We start from the raw sequence: 18,840 nt of genomic DNA, 5'->3' as shown, positions 1-18,840 counted from the left end.
TAAGTCAAGCGTAAAAAGAACAAGAACGTTGCGTGAGGGGGAAAAACGTCAGTTTAGAATGTAAAAAAAAGAAAGAATTTTCACTTCTATCCTGTGTCTTTACGACACACAATTTGTTTTAAAAAGAAAAAACAAAAACATTATTACTATTGTAATGTTCTGTAACCGTAAAACAAGCATTATAACCATTATATTTGAAAATTATAATGCAAGGTTAATGCATGACCTCCATGGCCTCCATTAAAAATTATAAATTTTCTTAACTTTCTACGCATATTAAAATGAATGATTGAGTAGATCGGGGTACGTTTACGCGGATTTTTTTCAATGATTTTTCTCATTTTTACGTTTTAACTAAGGGAATTTTAGACATTGCGGTTTTATGAAGAGCTTTGTGTTTTAACCGTTAAAAAAGTCATTTGCGAGTCCAAGTCGGTTGCGTAAACTTGCTCCGGACACGGCGCACGTTTACGCATATTTATTTTGAAGTCTTACGTGGTTCCTGTTAGTGTTTCGGACATAATGTCTTACCATCGTTAAAATAAAACAATTTTTTTAGAGACTAAATATTGTATAAAGTTAAAGCTGAAATGGTATGAAGATAGCACTATATGATTGTAACCCAGGAAAAAATGACAGCATAAAACCTGTATTGAACTACAGGTTTCAGGAAGGTTAATGCAGGTTTTTCGAAGGGAAAATTTGGATACAGGTTTAATGCAGGGACAATGCAGGTAAGAAACAAGTTTTAGGAGAGTAATTTTACTTCGCGTAAAACAACGCAGGTAATTGACAATTTGATAGGTAGATGCAGTCGTTGCGAGGATAATTTGAACTTAGAAAATTTCCTACTGATAATCAATACAGGTTTTTTGAAAGGAGAATTAAATACAAGTTTTATGCAAGGAAAGTTCTAGTAATGTACAGCTTTTTGCATCGGCGCCCATATGCAAAATTTTAAGGAGGGGGGGGGGAGCCTCAAATATTTTCGTTGTGGTTTTACAGGATGTTTTCCCCATGCAAACCGCGATTTCAGTAGATTAGAGTTACAAAAATTTAGCATTTTTAATAACTCATTCATTAACGGCTGGAGAAGAAACGTTTTCACTTTTTTGCAAAGAAAAAAGTACTAAAGCAAGTAAGTTCTAATTTCTAAAGAGGGGGGCCTTGAGCTCCCAATTGCCCCCCTTCCCCCACATGGGCGCTCATGGCTTTTCAAATTTTTAATGATTGCAGTTCAACGTTGTAAAAACATTGCAAGAACTTGAGAAGTGAATTCAACCATTCGAAAAACTTTTTATAGTTTTCTACTGACATATTATGCCGTTGGCACGTCATTTCCCCTTGGCTTTCGAAAATTAATGTGAGAGTGATTTTTGCTGTTTTTTTTTCTTCTGGTATAATTTATAATCATTCCCCCCTGAGCCTATAAAACTCGAAAGGGAGAGCCTGCAATACAGATTTTAAGCATTTTTTTTCAGATAATTTCTTTAGTATAGTTATTTTTATAGATTGGGCTTCCATTTTTTTAATAAAATGATCTATTTTTGAAATTATCATCACTTGTTTTTTTTTTCTTTTGAATAAATATATTTATTCAAAATCGTAGTTTCGAATAATGAAGTCCCCCCCCCCCAACACAATCGCTTCCTCCAGTGGAAGAACGTGCGGTACTCAAAACTTCTAAGTGAAAAAAAAAAAAAAAAAAGCACTACTCTTTCCTGCCAGTAAAACAATATATTTTTGTAAAAAAAGAGTTTTATAAAGCAGGGGGGGGGGCTGCCCCCAGGGCACAAGAACACATCTCTTGTGAAACTACTGAACTTCCGAAGAAACGAAATACCCCAAAGAAGCAAAAAAAAAAAAAAAATCTAAAGAATCCCTTTTGAAAATTTCATTGTCGCAACCGGAGTCATGCCCCTCCCCCCACTAGACACCCAGCCCAAAGAAAATCAACATTAAAAGAGGCTTTAACTGCTTTCTAGCAACTCTAGCAATTAAATGGTAATTTTCAAACCTAAATAGCCAGAAAATACTAAAAGGGTTCGAGACAGTTTGGAGCGAAAAGCGTTTTAGGGGCATGTTTAAACAAGACACAGTAAGAACGTGCGTAAAAGTGCCTCAAAATCAACGCGTAAACTTGCCCCTTCGCCAAGTTTGGATTTATTTTTAACGTGCAAAAAATGTATTATCATTTCAGTTCAAATACAGTTCTCAAAAAAAATAAAATTCTGATAATTTTTATATATTTGTCCTTTCTTACCAAATTATTATTTATTCACAATAAGCTTCAAAACGTTCAACACAAAATGTAATCAACTTGGTAGAAAACATATTATTCTTTCTAAATGCTAAACCAAAGTTCTACTGATACTCAAAAACTTTTGCGAATATGTGCTAGAGAGCAGCATCAATACGTTATGACTGTTGGCTCTCCAGTTATAATTCGTTTTGAAAAAAGAGCACTGCTTAAACGTGCCTCGTTCTACCCTACACGAAATAAATTAGAAATATAAACAAGTATTTCTTATCTGTAAATATTCAAAAAGTCATCCTTTTGTTAGACGATAAGCAAAGCATTTCTAACCCAATTCGTTATACTCGTAATCGCGTGGTGTCTTCTTTTTATATGGTCACGTCAGAGGCGCTGTTTATTAACCTCTCTAAAGCCAAACATTTTACAAAATCTTCAAAAACCCATTTGTACAGCATTGATAACCATCGGCAAAGTAATGCTACATAAGAGTGCAACCAGAATCTCCCCAAATGTATAAGGTCACCGTGACCTCCCAAAAAACAGATATTCGGCAAATTTTGTCAGACGATTCGGAAAATTATCATCATTCGGCAATATCTGTATTTCTATTCGGCAAAATTATCATTACTCGGTAAAATGTGGAGTTCAGTTCGGTGCAGCGTTCCTGTGTGCAGCATTGCGTGCCATTGATAGAGTGATACTGTGTAATTTGTGGGAAAACTGGATTACAGGTTAGATGATTGTTGTTCAAAAGAAACATTGCATATTTGTACTGAAAACAACCTTAGTATAGTTTTCTTTAGAGTTACGTATACGTTAAGTTTTGATTAGATTCAAAAGTACAAAATTTTAATATCTGGACATTCTTTCCTAGTAACCGTGTACTTTGTTTAGAAACAAGCGGTACCCGCACGTCTTTGCCATAGAAAATTAAAAGGTCATTTGGTTCGCATGTATGTTTGCAAATAATCGATGATGAATTTCTCGCCAATTTGCTATATTAAATTGATCGCACTTTTTATGTCAGTTGCTCGTCCATCACTGTAAAAACAATTCAGAAACGTTCCTGGAAAACAATGGACAGCTGATGTGCCCAATTTCTACCAGTAACATATCTTGCAAAATCCAGGAACGTTTTCCGCTAAAAGTCAGTAACCTTCCTGATATTATCCTGGAAGCCTCCTGAAAAATTCAGAAAGCTTCCCGTTAAAAGCCAGTTGTGTCTCTGGAAAATTAGAGTAAACTTAAAGGTATAACACAATAACTTGGCATCTTCCTGAATTATCAGGGAAGTTTCAAGAGCATTATTGCAAATATGACCAATGCTAAGCGAGAAAGTAACGAATATTTTACTCGCTTACAATTCTTGCAAAGCAACGGAGCCCATACTAATTCGCTCCCTGTGGGAGCTTAATTAGCATGGACAGGTCGCAGTTTATTTGGAGCCGATACTCTTTATAAATGCGCTCAGTCAATCTTCAAATTGGGAGGCAAAAATATTTTTCACAACAGTGAAAAGTCTGCATTTGTGCAACTTGTAACCATTTAGGAAACGTTTTGGCCATGATACTTGATTTTTCAGGGAAGTGGATAAGAACCATTAAAGTCCTGAAACGTAACACGGAAATACCCAGTAACGTTTCAAATTTTTTTTACAATGATGTTATTGTAATTTGCTCGCCCATGTTATGGTGATTTACTCGTCCGTGTTATGATAATTTGCTCGATAAAATACGCTCAAATGATAATAGAAAAAGAACAAAATCGAATTTTCGAATAATCGTTTCGAGCTGTAAACCCCCATGCTACAAACTAATGTTGTACCAAATTTCAAGAAAATCGGACAAATGGTTTAATTGCTGTGCTCGTCACTGCTTGTCGAGACAGATATCCAGACAGAGATCCAGATATCCAGACAAACTTTGAGCTTATTATTAGTAAAGATTATCACCAGGAACAACAATGAAAATGGAAGTAAATCACAAAAATTAATATAAAGTGAATTTCAATTCAAAAATGTTTTCCAAATACTAGAATGAAAATATATAATTACCGAATTGCAAAGAGCTTATTTACATTCGTTATAATTACTCTATTAAATGATTTATAAAAAATCAAACTGTTTAACAACGCTTTTTTAAGAAAACAATTGTCATTTCATTGTTCAGAAATAATAATACACGTGATATTTTCGACAAAATTTGCAACACTAATCCTTTACTAGCTTTCATTTGAGCTCGTTTGAAAAGAATGATATTCTCGTGAAATTTACGGGTCACGCAAATACTGGTGACTAACAAACTGAAAGTAATGACACAGTTTCAATAAATTAGTGAGGCATGACCCGTTTGTTCTTCATTAAATATTTCACTTCATTTCGTGTAGAAAACAATTTGTAACTTGATTACGCTTACATTTGTTCCACTTCGCTTACCTTTTAGATTATTTATTTCCAATCCGTTGGCTGAAATCAAATACAGGAACATGTTGCAGAGTTTTCGAGTCACGCGAATCTAAATGACCATTCAGTTTAAATTTTAATTATAATGATACGCATATGTTGCGTAGAAAGGATAGTTAGTACATTTGCAGAAACAAAATAAATACACGTTAGTTTAAATGTTCAGTGTTTTCGTCATAGATTATGCTGAGATTTGTGATTATTAAATACGTTAAGCACCTTTTGATGATTTAAACGTGTTTGTTGTGTTTACAAAAAGTGTTAAATTGTGCTGTTTACATTATGTAAGAATACAAAACACACATACTAAGATATAAAAGCTGCGCAATGTTTCCAAAAGGGGCATCCGTGGCTCTGTGGTAGACGTTAAGTCTTCAAAGTCGGTGGTTGAGCGTTCGATTCCCATAGGTACACTAGCTGTTATTTCCTTCTCTTGTGTTGTTTGTAAATCTTTCCTTTGTGTGTCCAGAGGCAAGGCGCTTTGTACGCAGTCCTCAATATATGGGAATTATTAGCTTCTGTGTAAATAAATGAACAAATCATCATCATATATATATATATAACAGCCAATGATCGAGTAACGCTCCAGACGTCATCAGCAATGAAACTCACGCCACGGCATGATAATTTTATAATACGTTTTGGTAATTTTTGGCATGCAGGGAAAGGCTTAATTGTGACAAGGCTGAATTGGATCCGGTAACTTAACTATTTTACAGGTAAGACTGTGTTATTTCAGGGGAATGAAAAAACGTAAAAGCGGTCAACAATGAATGCAATCTACCGAAGAAGGGTTAATCCACTAGAGTTAGGGTTAAAAATTTCAGCTATCAAAATATTATCAAGCAGGTAAATGCTTCGTTCAAATGTAAAAGCAATTGACGGGCGATTTTCGAATAAAAAATATTTCGGAACCGGTCATGATGCATGCAAACATACAGGGTGTTTCAAAAAGTTGTTTACGAGTCTAATGTGCTGGTCAGTTAAATATTTACGTAGAAACGTGTGCTCGAAAGTAAAAACTGCGACCGATGAGAGCAAGACGTATGTAGGTTTTAAGAATATAATGTATTGCTATATTTACACTGTTAAAACCGATTTCTTAGAATTGACACAAAACCGCTTATTTTTGAGAACATCGCTTACTCAAAATGGCTCCGAGACAATTTGGCTTAGAATTGAAAAGCAGTCTTACCTTTGAAATGTACCCTCTTCTCAAAAACGATTCACCTCTCATTTTTGAAATACAGCTCTACTCAGAATTAATCACAGACAGTATCATTTCTGAGAATAGGGCTGTTTCGTAAATGAGAGCATGTGGAATTAGTTTGAGAAGACGAATGTCTCATAACTAAGCACATTTTGCCCCATTCGTGAGTATGGTATTTTGCTCGTCTGTAATTCTTGCAAAGCGAAGTAGTCCATAGACTTATTCCTTCCCTTTGAGAACTTAAACAGTCTAGACTAAGGCTCCTTTATAAGGGGAGCTGACTTATCCGACATTTTGGTTCCAAAATTGTCGGGCGAAAAAAAATAGTATTTATACAAAAGCCTCATTGCAGAAAACTGGTGATTAAGCTTTAGATGTGTTGCCTGATTGGTGTTGGATTATTTTATTCCGTAGATGAAGAAGATTTAATTCAAACAAATTAAAAACAAATAAGGTGTGAAAAGGAGGTTTATTACAGTAAACATTTCCCAATGCATTTCTGTTCAATTTGTGAACTAAATTATCTTTCTAGATTCACCTTAAGGGACATTTTACTGAACTTAACATCAATTAATTTACGACAGAGCAACCAGCGAATATTATAACGTATTTATAAATACTAGAAATAAGGTTGGATCCAATTTTGCCTTGGAGCCAAAATGTCGGATAAGTCAGCTGTCCTATTTCAAGGAACTCTAGACTGGACGGGCCGTAAGTGATCTGAAGCCGATACACTTTTTAAATACGCTTAGTTAATCTTTAAATTGGGGACAAAAATATTTTTCACAACAGTGAGAAGTCTGCAGTGAGAAACAGTAAGACATTTAACTTCCGCTTTCCTTTCTGCGCATGCGCTATTTATGAGATGATCTGCTTACTTGAATTTAAATTTGACATTAACTTAATTCTAAGCCAAAACTTCTTGGAAAAAATGAGAAGATAAATGTTTTCATTTCCAAGCAGATGATTTTTAACAGTGTAGACAAGTAAACAAAAGAAAAGGATCAAGTTTTAAAAATACCCAAAAGTTTACTGTTTAATGAAGCAATGTTAGGGCTTTTTACTTCGAAAGTGACTTTCTCAACCACTGAAAATAATAAACTTACCACTCCTTCTGTGTGCTCTTTATTAATTGTTTTTGAACCAAACGACAAATTGAATGGATACGCTGCAAATTGCCATTACACATTGGAAACACGTTTTTAATAATTAAATTAAAGAAACGTGTCCCAGTTGCACTAAATGAGTTCAGGTGTGCACTAGAATGTGCTCCGTTAAAGATAAAGTGTTGAGATGTGCTCCTAATCGAATCCGAATGTGTCCCGTTAAACATATCTGTTAAATTTAATAGTTGGAACACTTCAATGTAAAATCGATTCAGAAACGTTCCTGGACAATTTTCTTCAGTAACCTATCTCACAAGCATCAGAAACGTATTCCGCTAAAATTTAGTAACCATCCTGAAATTTTAATGGAAACCTCCTGAAATATTCATAAATCTTTCCGTTTAAAGCCAGTCTTGTGTCTGAATCTTTAGAGTAAACTTTGGTAGGTATAACAGGTTGCTTGGTACCTTCCTGATTTATCAAGGAAGTTCTAAAAACAGCATTGATAACATGGCACAAGCTGACAGAATTGCAAGTGAGTATCAAGAATTTTACTCGCTTGCAGTTCTTGCAAAGCTACGTAGTCCAAAGAACGATTTGCACCCTTTCGTCACCTTATCAGTCTGGACGGGTCGCATTCGAGCTGAAGCCGATACGCTTCATAAATTCGGTCAGTGGGAGGTTAATTTTTTTTTCACAATAGCTAGAAGTCTGCATTCGTGCATCTTGTAGCAATTCAGGATAGTTTTTAAAAAAATTCTTGATTTTTCCAGCAAATGGATAAAAACCATTAAAATCCCGAAACGTTTCATAGAAATGCTCAATAACGTTTCAAATCATTTTTACAATGTTACGAACATATTTTTGGCCATTTTAAAGTAGATTAGAAACGCATTTTGGCACTCTTCTGAAATCATTTTCTTTTGTAAAACTATAACAGCTTTCATTAACGATCAGTAAGTAACATCTTTTGATCACCACACAATGGCTGATACTAGAAATGTTACTCTAATGAACTGTTCTTAGTTAGTGCTGCAAATGCTATCAATAAAATAAGATGACCTTGCCTGGTCGAAGACTATTTGCCGGCAGCGGTTGATAGCTGCCCCGCGAAGTCGCTGTAAAATTAAAAGCAACAAATACTGGTAAAATCAACAGAATGTTGATTCAATGCTGTAAAAAGTATGCCAGAAATTATTCTTTAAAAAAGTACTGTTATTTCAATGTTTTTCAAAAATGTTTACAAATGCGTCCCTAAAAGTTTTAAAAACGTGTGCCGAATAAGCGCTAAAAGTAAGTAAGCTAAATAAATGTTCTGAAAAGTGTTCTGAGGAGCATTTTGAAAACTGATTCCAAAGGAGTACTTCAAAATGCTTTAAAAAAAGGGATAAGTGCCCGTGTTCAAAACGTGTTTAAAATTTATCTGAAGATCTGTAAGATTTGTAGTGTAGCTTTAAGATTGTATATTATTTTTTATAAATATTAGTATGATGCTAAAACGCTTTCTTTTTTTTTAGATTCAAGAATTTGATGGAATTAAGGGAAAAACATGGCAACTGAAACGTGTCATATATAACAGAACAAAATGGAAATCAGAAGTTTATGAGCTGTACCGTTCAAAAGTATGGTACGAATTGATTCAAACCCATTCGCCTTTTTTAACGAATTCATTAATCTTTCTCAGAAGCTAAATCTAGTCAACCTCTCTTGCAATGACAGTAAAAATGGCTCGTGTATGGAAGTGTCGTCATCATCAGAATCCGTGTCAGAGAAAGTGTTCTGGGCGTTGCTGCTTATACCACTTCCTTTGGTTGCTGTGGTTGGAAACATCCTGGTTATCCTTAGTGTTTACAAAGAAAAGTCTCTGCAGACTGTTACGAACTACTTCATAGTTAGTTTAGCTTGTGCGGACTTGTTAGTTGCAGCAGTTGTGATGCCTTTTGCAGTTTATGTTTTGGTAAGTCATGTTTGGTTATGTTTGGTAAAATTTATTACATAAATTACGTATTGCATGTTGATGTACTGCAAGGTTAGTACATTACAAGTACAGTAGACTCTCTTTATTCTGCACATTCATGGAACCGAATAAAAGTGTTCAGATTATGAGTTTTTCCATTACAGAGGGATACTGTATAAACGTATGTACCGTGAAACATGGGTATAAAAATACTGCCTATAACAATACACTTCTCTAAAACGATGTTTTCCTTGGTCATAGCAAAATGTCAGCACAAATAATCAAATTTTCTGTAACTATAAATTGTCTACAAACCTATTTTTTAGGTCCCAACGTTGTAGACAGGTTTTCGTGTATTCGCCGGTACCAATGAAAGGGTTCAGAATATAGGGGAGTTCCTATTAATGAGTGTTTAGATCGAGGGATTCTACTGTATTAATCAGTGCAGCTAAGTATAGTGGAACCTGTGTGTAACAATACTGTCTAAAACAATGAACCTCTCTATAACGATATTGCCCTTGATCCTAGCAAAATGTCAGCATAAATAACAAAACTGTCCATAACAATAACCTGCCTATAACAATCTTTTTTAGGTCCCAACAGTATCGTTGTAGACAGGTTTTATGCAGGGTAATTATTGATTAGGATTTAAATGAGCATTTACTGTAACACATGGGAGGGTGTAGGGAAAATATTTCTGGATTTCTTTCAGCAAAATGTCAGATAGATTCGTAAATTATGCAAATGCATTTGTTTTCAGTTTTAATGAAATTCTTGACAAAAATATTAAAATAAATCGCTTCAAAACGGGTGTCATATGAATATAATTTAATTCAAAAGAAATACAAATAGAAATGCTACTTTCAACAAATTATAAATGATATGTGATGAGTTATTAATAATACTGCTTGTTTAGACGATTTCTATAATTGAAACAGCTACACATTTTCAGCGTATCTTTTCCTTGCCCTCAATATTGTAGAAAACCTCCAAAGCCATGCGAACATTAATTAAAAGAAAATGCATTATAAAAATAGCCCAAATAGTGTCAAATAAAATCTTTTTTTTTTCTTTGTCATCTTCACGGTTCTGTAACCATTGGAATCATTCTGATTAATCCAATCACATTGATTAATGAAATTGGGAATTAATGTATTTTTAATTGCTTACAGTATCGTAGGCTCTCTCTATTTGAAGTGGATTTCTCATATATATTTTTTTATGCGTAATATAATTGATTGGCTGTGTTAGAGGAAGAAGTATTTATTATATGTGCAGTATACCATGTTTTACGAAGCCCAAAGACAGACTCATTTTCTAGAATGAGATGGATGTGAGTGACGTATCAGCATTATATTTCGCCGGTCAACTTTTAATCACACTTGGCTAAAAATTGGGTATTTTACATTTCCTTAAAATTTTTCAGTTGTTATAACTTATAACAAATCATTGTAGGTTTGCTCAAAGTGATGCTAAAAATGCAATTTACGAAAAGATGAAATCGCACTTGAATAAGAAATTATAACAAAATTGTTCGTCTCGAGTCAAGCTTTGTTCGGCTTGTAATATTTTTTTTTATTTCATAAATGTTTTGAAGTCAGAACGGTATATCATTTGAACAGAGATAGTGTAAATACTCCCACTTGATATGCATTTCTTAGTAGATAATTAATTTAAAAATAAAACAAGTTTTAAAATTATTACTAATTGTCAAAGGTAATTCGAACATAGAAGTAAAATTGCCATACTCTTATAATCCAAGTTCAACATTTCGCTACTAACTTATCATTTTATAGAAAATGTTTTGTCCTAAACTTATGGTGTACGCGATCCTTTTCTACAAGCCATACATGTTCTTACATGCTGGGCAATTAATGTCAAAGTCGATAACATTGGCGCAGCGAAAAGATCAAACCCCGGATCCATTGATTTTATTATTAAGGCCAATCCTAACATATTAGTTTATATAAAACATGTAAGGTCCATTATTCACCCCTCCCAGAAGGTCAATTCTGGCTGCACTAGTGGCCAAGTGTATTTCGTGTAAACTCTTAGTAGTATAAAAATCACATCATTACAAATACCACACTTTTTAAATGTTTGTAAAATATTTCTAATTACTTCGTATTTATAATTTCCACAAAAGTTTTATTCTTAACAATATTACTTTTATGCTCGCGTTCCAGGTACTGTACATGATTCACCACCAATGCTAAACAATCTAAAAGGCAAAAAAAAAAAAAAAAAGTTTCAAATCAATACTTATTAGGGAAAAAAAGTAACACCAAACTAAGCATAACAATAACCACTTTTATAACAACGCTTAATTCTTCGCGCTGACTTCTACTTTGTCATTTTTCACAGAATTTCAATGCTCAAAGCTAATGTTTACATACATACATTGTGTATGCAAATAACTAAATGTGCACGTGCCTCATTAGCAGGACGCCATACCCAGCTCATTCAAAATTCCATAAAGCACAAAATTAGACAAGTATTAATGCGCATTTCTCTAAGATTTTCATTAACCAAGAATTTATATGCTCCTGGTACGCTGTCATTGCTTCGGGAGAGGGAATGCAGAGTCTTCCTAAGCCCTGCTCGTAATGAGATTGGTGTTTAGAAACACGCTGTAATGGTCGTTCCTAGACACATCCATTTTATATTTCTGATCCAGGCTCACTGAATTTCTAAATTAAACATATGCTTAGGGGAAGATATATTTCAAGATCAGCATAACGGGGGCATAGGGCTCCAGCTCCAATTAGTCAGAATTCTTTATTCATGTGATATTAAGAGAGTGGAGCGGGAAGGGAATTAAAGAATAACTTTTGTAAGTTTGGATTTATACGGCCTTGTGGGTATCCGGGAAATCTTAGCATGAATTACCTGCTAATTTCTCATCGCAAGAAAGTTGATTAAGAAAATGGCATTTTTTACGTTAATTTTAATGGAATAATATAACTACGACTTGTTGTACAGAGTAGTTGATTTTTTTTAATCTTAAATTCCATAAAAAAAAAGAGAAAGCTGATATCTTACTAAATGTAAAATACGAAGTTCTTATATTTTAAAGATTATTGAGAATCTGTACAGTGGCTCCCAAAAGTGTTCGTACACTTTGAAATTTTTTAGTAAAACCAAAATAACTCGAAACTGAACTCGAATATGAAGTCCAATATTTTTTCACATCATTCCTATGTCATTCTAAATACAACCCATTGGTTTTTTCAAAATATTGACGGATCCTCTTTTTGAAATGGGTCAGAAAACGAAGAAACAGAGAAATAACACGCCACAAAAGTCATCGTACACTCAAATATTTTCGAATAAATTCATGATTAAAATTATCATATGCCGTTTTATTAATATTCTTGCATTGTGTTGACCCTTATAAGTCATTTGGCTTAAATTTTTTGTTTATTTATTCCTTAATATTGTGTTTATTACTGTAAAATGACTGGTATTCGCGAAAAACCGCAGACACCATTCAAAATTTGATTTTTTTCCCCACAGCAGTGGTAAATTGGTTTGAAATGTCTCTAAATTAGTTAATTTATTTGTTTGTATAGTAAAGTGCTTGATAAAATGTTTTAAAGAAAGGAATCGGACCAAAAACAAGGTAAGAAAAGGTCAACCGGCAAAGTTGACTAAACGTGATCGGATATTTTAAGTTAAAAAATTTATGAAAAATACACATTTGAGTGCTGTAAAAGTTTCTGCAGAGTTAAATGAAGCATTTTACATTTAATTTTCACCTAAAATTGTTCGCCAAGTTCTCTGATTAGCTGGATTACATGGGATCTCTTCCCGCAGAAATTTTCTGGGTAGTGCGAAAAACAGAAAGCTTACGCTTTTCGTCGCAAAATCAATGATAAACAAGCTTAAAACGTTTTAGAATCACATCTTACTTACAGATAAAAATTAATTCAACATTTTTGGTTAAATTGTTGTGTAACTCTAAGTAGAAGAAAAAATTAGGAACTTAATCTTAAGAACTTATTTGGATCAGTTAATCAGGACGGTAGAGGTGTTCTAGTGTGTGGGTGCATATCAGCATCAGGACTTGATAGTATGTAATTTTTTGATGAAATAATGAATCATGCTGTTCCTTTAAATATTTTAAAAACCAATTTTAAACTTTTAGCCAAAAATTTGGTTATCAGAAACAACTTTGTTTTTTTATCAAGATAACGATGAGAAGCACACAGTTTTCAACGCTTGCGTATAGTGCCTCGAAAATTGTCCTAAAGTTTAGAAAATATCCCTTCAATCTCCAGATTTGAACTTAATGTAACATATTTAGTGATATCTTTAGGCTAGATTACGAAAATACGGCTTTGAAACGAAAATAGAGCTAGAAACAGTAAGACTCGAAGTGTGGTTGAACACTTACTCAGAAATTAAGCAAAAAAATAAAAAAAAAAGAATGAAATCTATTCCCAGACGTTTAAAAGGTGTTATGAATACTGTATGATATTCTACTAATTAATAACTTAATCAAAAGTTAGATTATTCAATAATATATAGACATTTTATAAAGTGTACGAAGACTTTTGTGAGGTAAAATTTCCGGCACTTTTTGGTTTTTGATTTTTAAAAAATTAAGTTTTAATATTTTTTAAAAACTTTTCATGTAGTTTTGTTGAAAATTGATCATAGATCTTATAATTAAATACCTATTTCGAAATATTAATTCTAACCAATGGATTTGGACCTATTTCGTTGAAAGTCGTAGGTGTACGAAGACTTTTGGGAGCCACTGTATATTATTTTAAGGATGGTCCTGTTTTTCGTCTAAGTTAACCATAGTTTTGACTATTCGATTATTTGTTTTAAATTAGGATTTTACTTAATTTTATTTTAAATCTAAACATACTTTTTTCATTAAACGCTTTTGTAAGAAAAAGGAATTGTGTTAAATTTTACAAATTGCAATTTGTGGGCCACTTTTGTCACATAATGTACTAAAGTAATCCATACCTTGAAATTAGGTTTAGGTGTGATTTCTAGGACATTGTAAAATGCTCGTTTAAAACTTTTATTAAAGTTTTTTATTTCAATAACGGGCAACTGCAGCTTTGAATTTTTAGTAGGGGAATATGGGGCAAAGTGAACTAGCAGGGCAATGAGAAATGCTGAAATATTCACTCTTTTTTAGCGGGATCTATCTGTTAATATTTTAACTATATACTTGCACATGTAACATATTCCTATCAAGAAAGAAAACATACCACCGAAGATTAAAGCATATGATATTGCTTATATATAGGAAATTTTCAAAAATTAATACTCGTATTATAATATTTTATTCTAGTGAAAAATTATTTTTGTTACTATAAAATGATAAAATTCTTGTTATTAACATTTTAAATATTAAATAAAACTTTTTTTTTACTCTGAAATATTTATTTAGTTAATATTAAGTTTATTTGTATTTTAAATATTTTCTACAATCATCCAAGTACATGCGGGACAAAATGGATGGGGCAAACTGAAAGAGTTGATTCTGTTTACTCGCTCATTTATTTACTAAATCACTTACTTATTCATTTATTAATTCATTCATTTACATTCGGCTATTTAGTAATTCACTGTTTTATTCATTCATTCACTTATTTTTTTACTCATTCACTCTTTTACTTGTTCATTTATTTTTCTTCATATATTAACAAATTAAATAATTTAATTTTTAGTCTATTGTTTCATTATCTTTCATATACTCACTAATCCTTTTATTTACTATTCATTTGAACAAAAATATTTTCTATAATTGAATATAAAATAGTTCATTAGGAAAATATTTCATTTTTCATTTTGCCCCATAGAAAAAAAAAGTGAACATTTTCGACTTTTTTTTGAAGTCGCAAATTTACTGCTAAAAATAAAAAAATACTGTTTCAATGTAACTGTTACTATAAAATAGAATGTTCTTTATTTATGTACTGTAATTTTTAAAATAAATTTCCAGTTTGTTCATTTTGAAAAATTTCAGTCATCTTAACCATTTCACTTTGCCCCACATTCCCCTATTTAGCTTTTAAACAAGACATAATACACTTTTTTCTGTTTTATTTAGTGCCCATTCTGTAAAACCATTTGATTGTAATATTTAATCCAATTGTACATATTTTCTTTTAAAATTGAGGTTTTTAAACTATGTTGGGCTACTTTCGAAAAGTGCTTGCTTAATGTAAAACTTTACGGTGTCTTGAAATAGACTGATAGATTTCAAAAATTTATAAAAGAACAGACAATTCATGTGGGGGACCGTAATCCCCCCTCCTCAGAGTTCTAAATTTTAGTTCAAATATTTTTCAATAGATGGCGGTGCAGTTAGTAAGCCTTTAAGTAAAAAAAGAAGGATTGAAATTCGCCGATTTTTCCTTCGATTGCAACATGTGATTGCAGCTGGCGGAAAACATTTTGAAAATATTGTTGCGTAAGTTTGCTTATAAAAACATTTTTTGAAAAGTTAGGAGTAATTTTTTATTTTTTTCTTTGATTTTCGATCTTACGATCTGCAGCGCTATCTACGGGAAAATTCATGAACTAAAATTTAGAACTCTGGGGGGGGGGGGGGTGAAAAAACTTTCGGCCCACCACAATGAACTTCTGGCCAGAAATATATATTTTTTCATTACTAACCGCTTTCCTGTTATACACTTTTGAAAACAGTCAGTATATTTCAGGACACCCTGTATTTATAACGTAGAAGTTATAAACACATTTCATTATACGCAGACATAAAAAATCTTTCGATTGGTATCAATATTTTTAATGTTTTTAACCCAATAGAATCACTAAAGAATAATTTCTACAAACAGTTGTTTGGAGGACATGCTGAAGGACATGAAGCACAACTTTTAGGGTTGAATGGTTACTTATGCGTCTAGAGAATATAATTTTTATATTCCTCTTTTTTATTGTAAACTAGCTGTACCCGACGCACGTTGCTACGCCAACAAAAAATACATCATTATACTGATTTTCATGACAATCGGTTGAACGGGGCAGAAGTTGCTACTCTGCAGTGCCACCTGGTGGCGAGTGGCTTCAATGAGCATATTATGCACCTTCTCCGTGAAAAAATACATATATATATAGCAATTTTCATAATAATCGGTCCAGGTATCAAGTGAAGCCGTGACTATACTCAAATTTTGTACACACGCAGTTTGCCAGATTAATCAATCGCTAAAAATATCAAATAGAAAAAGTTTTAAATCCCCCCGTTGCATGAAAAGAGATAAAACAATAAAGAAAGAATTTATTTGTTCAAACTCAAGAAAAATGGCAACAGCTAACTTCTGATCAATGAGATCTTTCACGCGAATTAATTTCTGCAGCCGATAATTTTATTCGTATTTATCCAATGGATTGTGACTTAAATTGGAATAAAAAAGGAACTATCGATCGGATTTTTTTCGAACTGGTCTATAAACATTCCCAGTACCAAAAATAACAAACGGTGAAAGTTTCAGCCAAATCTGCCGGGTAGTTTTTGAGTTCATGGATGACATACAGACAAACATTCATTTATATATATATATAGATTAGCGAACTCAAAGTTTCGGAATAAAAACTAATTTTAAAAGTGTATGAACTACATATTTTGGTACAAAACACAGTTTATTTTGGGGGAGCAGGTGTGACCTCATTCATTACAGAGCCTCGTATCAACCGCGCTAGGAACGGGACAGTTATGTAGATATAAATTCGACTACAACTAAAACAGACGGCACACAACTGGGAAAATAACTATAGTTTCATGCTGGAACTTTTTTCACGTTGATTATATCATACAGACAACCAAGAGAATGGAGCTGAGCCTTTACTAAAAAATTATATCGTATTTCTAGGTATCAGAAGACCGCCGTAATTCTAGTTTTAAAGAAGTTTATTTAAGAGAATTGTTCCCCCCCCCCAAGATCAATTTAGCTATAAAAAGAAACGGGTGAATGTACAAGAAAGATTTCACAATCAAAAGTAAGGTACACAATGTATATTATTTCTCCACATAATCACCTTGACGATTTATGCATCTGTCGTTCCTGTGCACAAAACTTTCTATTCCCTCCTCATAGAACGATGCCGTCAATGATTGAAAGTGATTTTTGACGGTGTCTTTGAGTTCCAAATCAGTTTGGAAGCGCGGCCCTCCAAGCCACTGAGAGAAAAGATAAAAGTCACTCGAAGCTAGGTCGGGACTACACTGTAAAAACGATTCAGAAACATTCCTGGAAAATAATGGGCAGCTGATGTGCCCTATTTCCGCCAGTAACATATCTTGATAAATCCAGGAATATTTTCTGCTAAAACCAGTAACCTTCCTGAAGCTATCGTGGTAGCCCCTCCTGAGAAATTCAGAAATCTTTCCGTTAAAAGCCAGTCGTGTGTCTGGAAAATTAGCGTAAACGTAGGAATGTATAATATAATAGTTCGGCATCTTAATGATTTATCAAGGAAGTTCCATGAGCATTATTACAAACATGGCCAAAGCTATGCCAGAATTGAAGTAAATAACGAGAATTTTACGCGCCTGCAATTCTTGCACATCCAAGTAGTTCACACTTATTTGCTCCCTTTGGGATCTTAATTAGCATGGACGGGCCGGAATTGACTTGAAGCCGATGCACTTCATAAATACGTTCAGTTAATCTTTAAACTGGGAGCTAAAAATATTTTTCACAACAGTGAAATGTCTGCATTCGTGCGACTTGTAGCAATTACGGAAACTTTTTGACAAGGATACTGGAATTTTCCAGGAAGTGGATAAAAACCATTAAAATCCCGAAACGTCACTCGTAAATACCCAGTAACGTTTCAGATTTTTTTAACAGGGCATATGGTGGATGTTCAAAAATGTCCCAATGATATTTCTGAAGGAGCTGTTGTGTTAGACGTGCGCAATGAGGACGAGCATTATCATGAATCAGAACAATTCCTGAAGTCAGCATGAGTCTTCGTTTGTTTTGAATAGCTCTCCGTAAGCGTTTCAACGTTTCATAGTAATAATATGACGTAGTTGTTTTTCCCGGCTGCGTAAACTCTAGAAGTAACACACCTATTTGGTATCCCAAAAGAGTTGCCATAATCTAATGGTTGTTGAGGGTTTACTTGAATTTTATGGCTTGATTCGGTGAATTAGTGGGCATTTATTGCATCCATTGGTGATTTGTTTAGAAAGCATCATATTAAACCCACGTTTCATCACTTGTCAGAATGGATTTCAAAAAACCATTTCCATCAACATCGTAACGCTCAAGAAAAGACACAGCTGCACCCATTCGGAGAGTTTTGTGATTATCAGTCAACATCCTTGGGACCCAGTGAGCACAAAGTTTTCTGTAGCGCAACCTTTCTATAACTATAGAATGTAGGGACGGTCTTGAAACTTCTAGAAATTGCATCGATAATTTACTTATCGTGAATCTTCGATTTTCCTTAACTGCTTTGTCGACTCGCTGTAGAATATCGTCTGTAGCCACGACTTGCGTCCCTGATCCCCTTCATCATGCAAATTACTTCTGCCCTCTTTAAATTGTCGGTCCCAGATACGAACAACACATGCACTCATAAAGTTGTCTCCATATACACAACTTATTCTTCGATGAATTTCCGCTGCACTGTTACCTTCTGCTTGCAAGAAATGAATAACACTTCTCAATTCACATTTGGTGTGAAACTCGATAGAGACGGCCATGTTTTTGTGTTAATAGTTCAACAGGAAATAGCAGATTGGAAACGACAGTAACTGAGTGTTTGGGCAGAGGTATGTGCAGTATCCTGGTATGCAAACCAGTCACCTGCAGCCCGCCTGGCTTTTCTACCGTGAAAACGCAGTTT

General features: G+C 33.6%; 1 protein-coding gene across 1 annotated transcript in view; it reads left to right on the top strand.

Annotated features, from left to right (window-relative positions):
• The first annotated feature begins 728 nt into the window (after window positions 1-728).
• LOC129228495 (dopamine D2-like receptor) overlaps window positions 729-18,840 on the top strand; it is a 118,934-nt gene continuing 100,822 nt past the window's right edge. The window contains exons 1-2 of the mRNA XM_054863176.1: window positions 729-734; window positions 8,719-8,991. Of these exons, the coding sequence (XP_054719151.1) occupies window positions 729-734; window positions 8,719-8,991 (279 nt within the window). The remainder of the gene's footprint in view (window positions 735-8,718; window positions 8,992-18,840) is intronic.

Source organism: Uloborus diversus, chromosome 8 (assembly GCF_026930045.1).
Source record: "Uloborus diversus isolate 005 chromosome 8, Udiv.v.3.1, whole genome shotgun sequence".
Taxonomy (NCBI): Eukaryota; Metazoa; Arthropoda; class Arachnida; order Araneae; family Uloboridae; genus Uloborus; species Uloborus diversus.
This window is presented reverse-complemented; position numbering and strand designations above follow the sequence as displayed.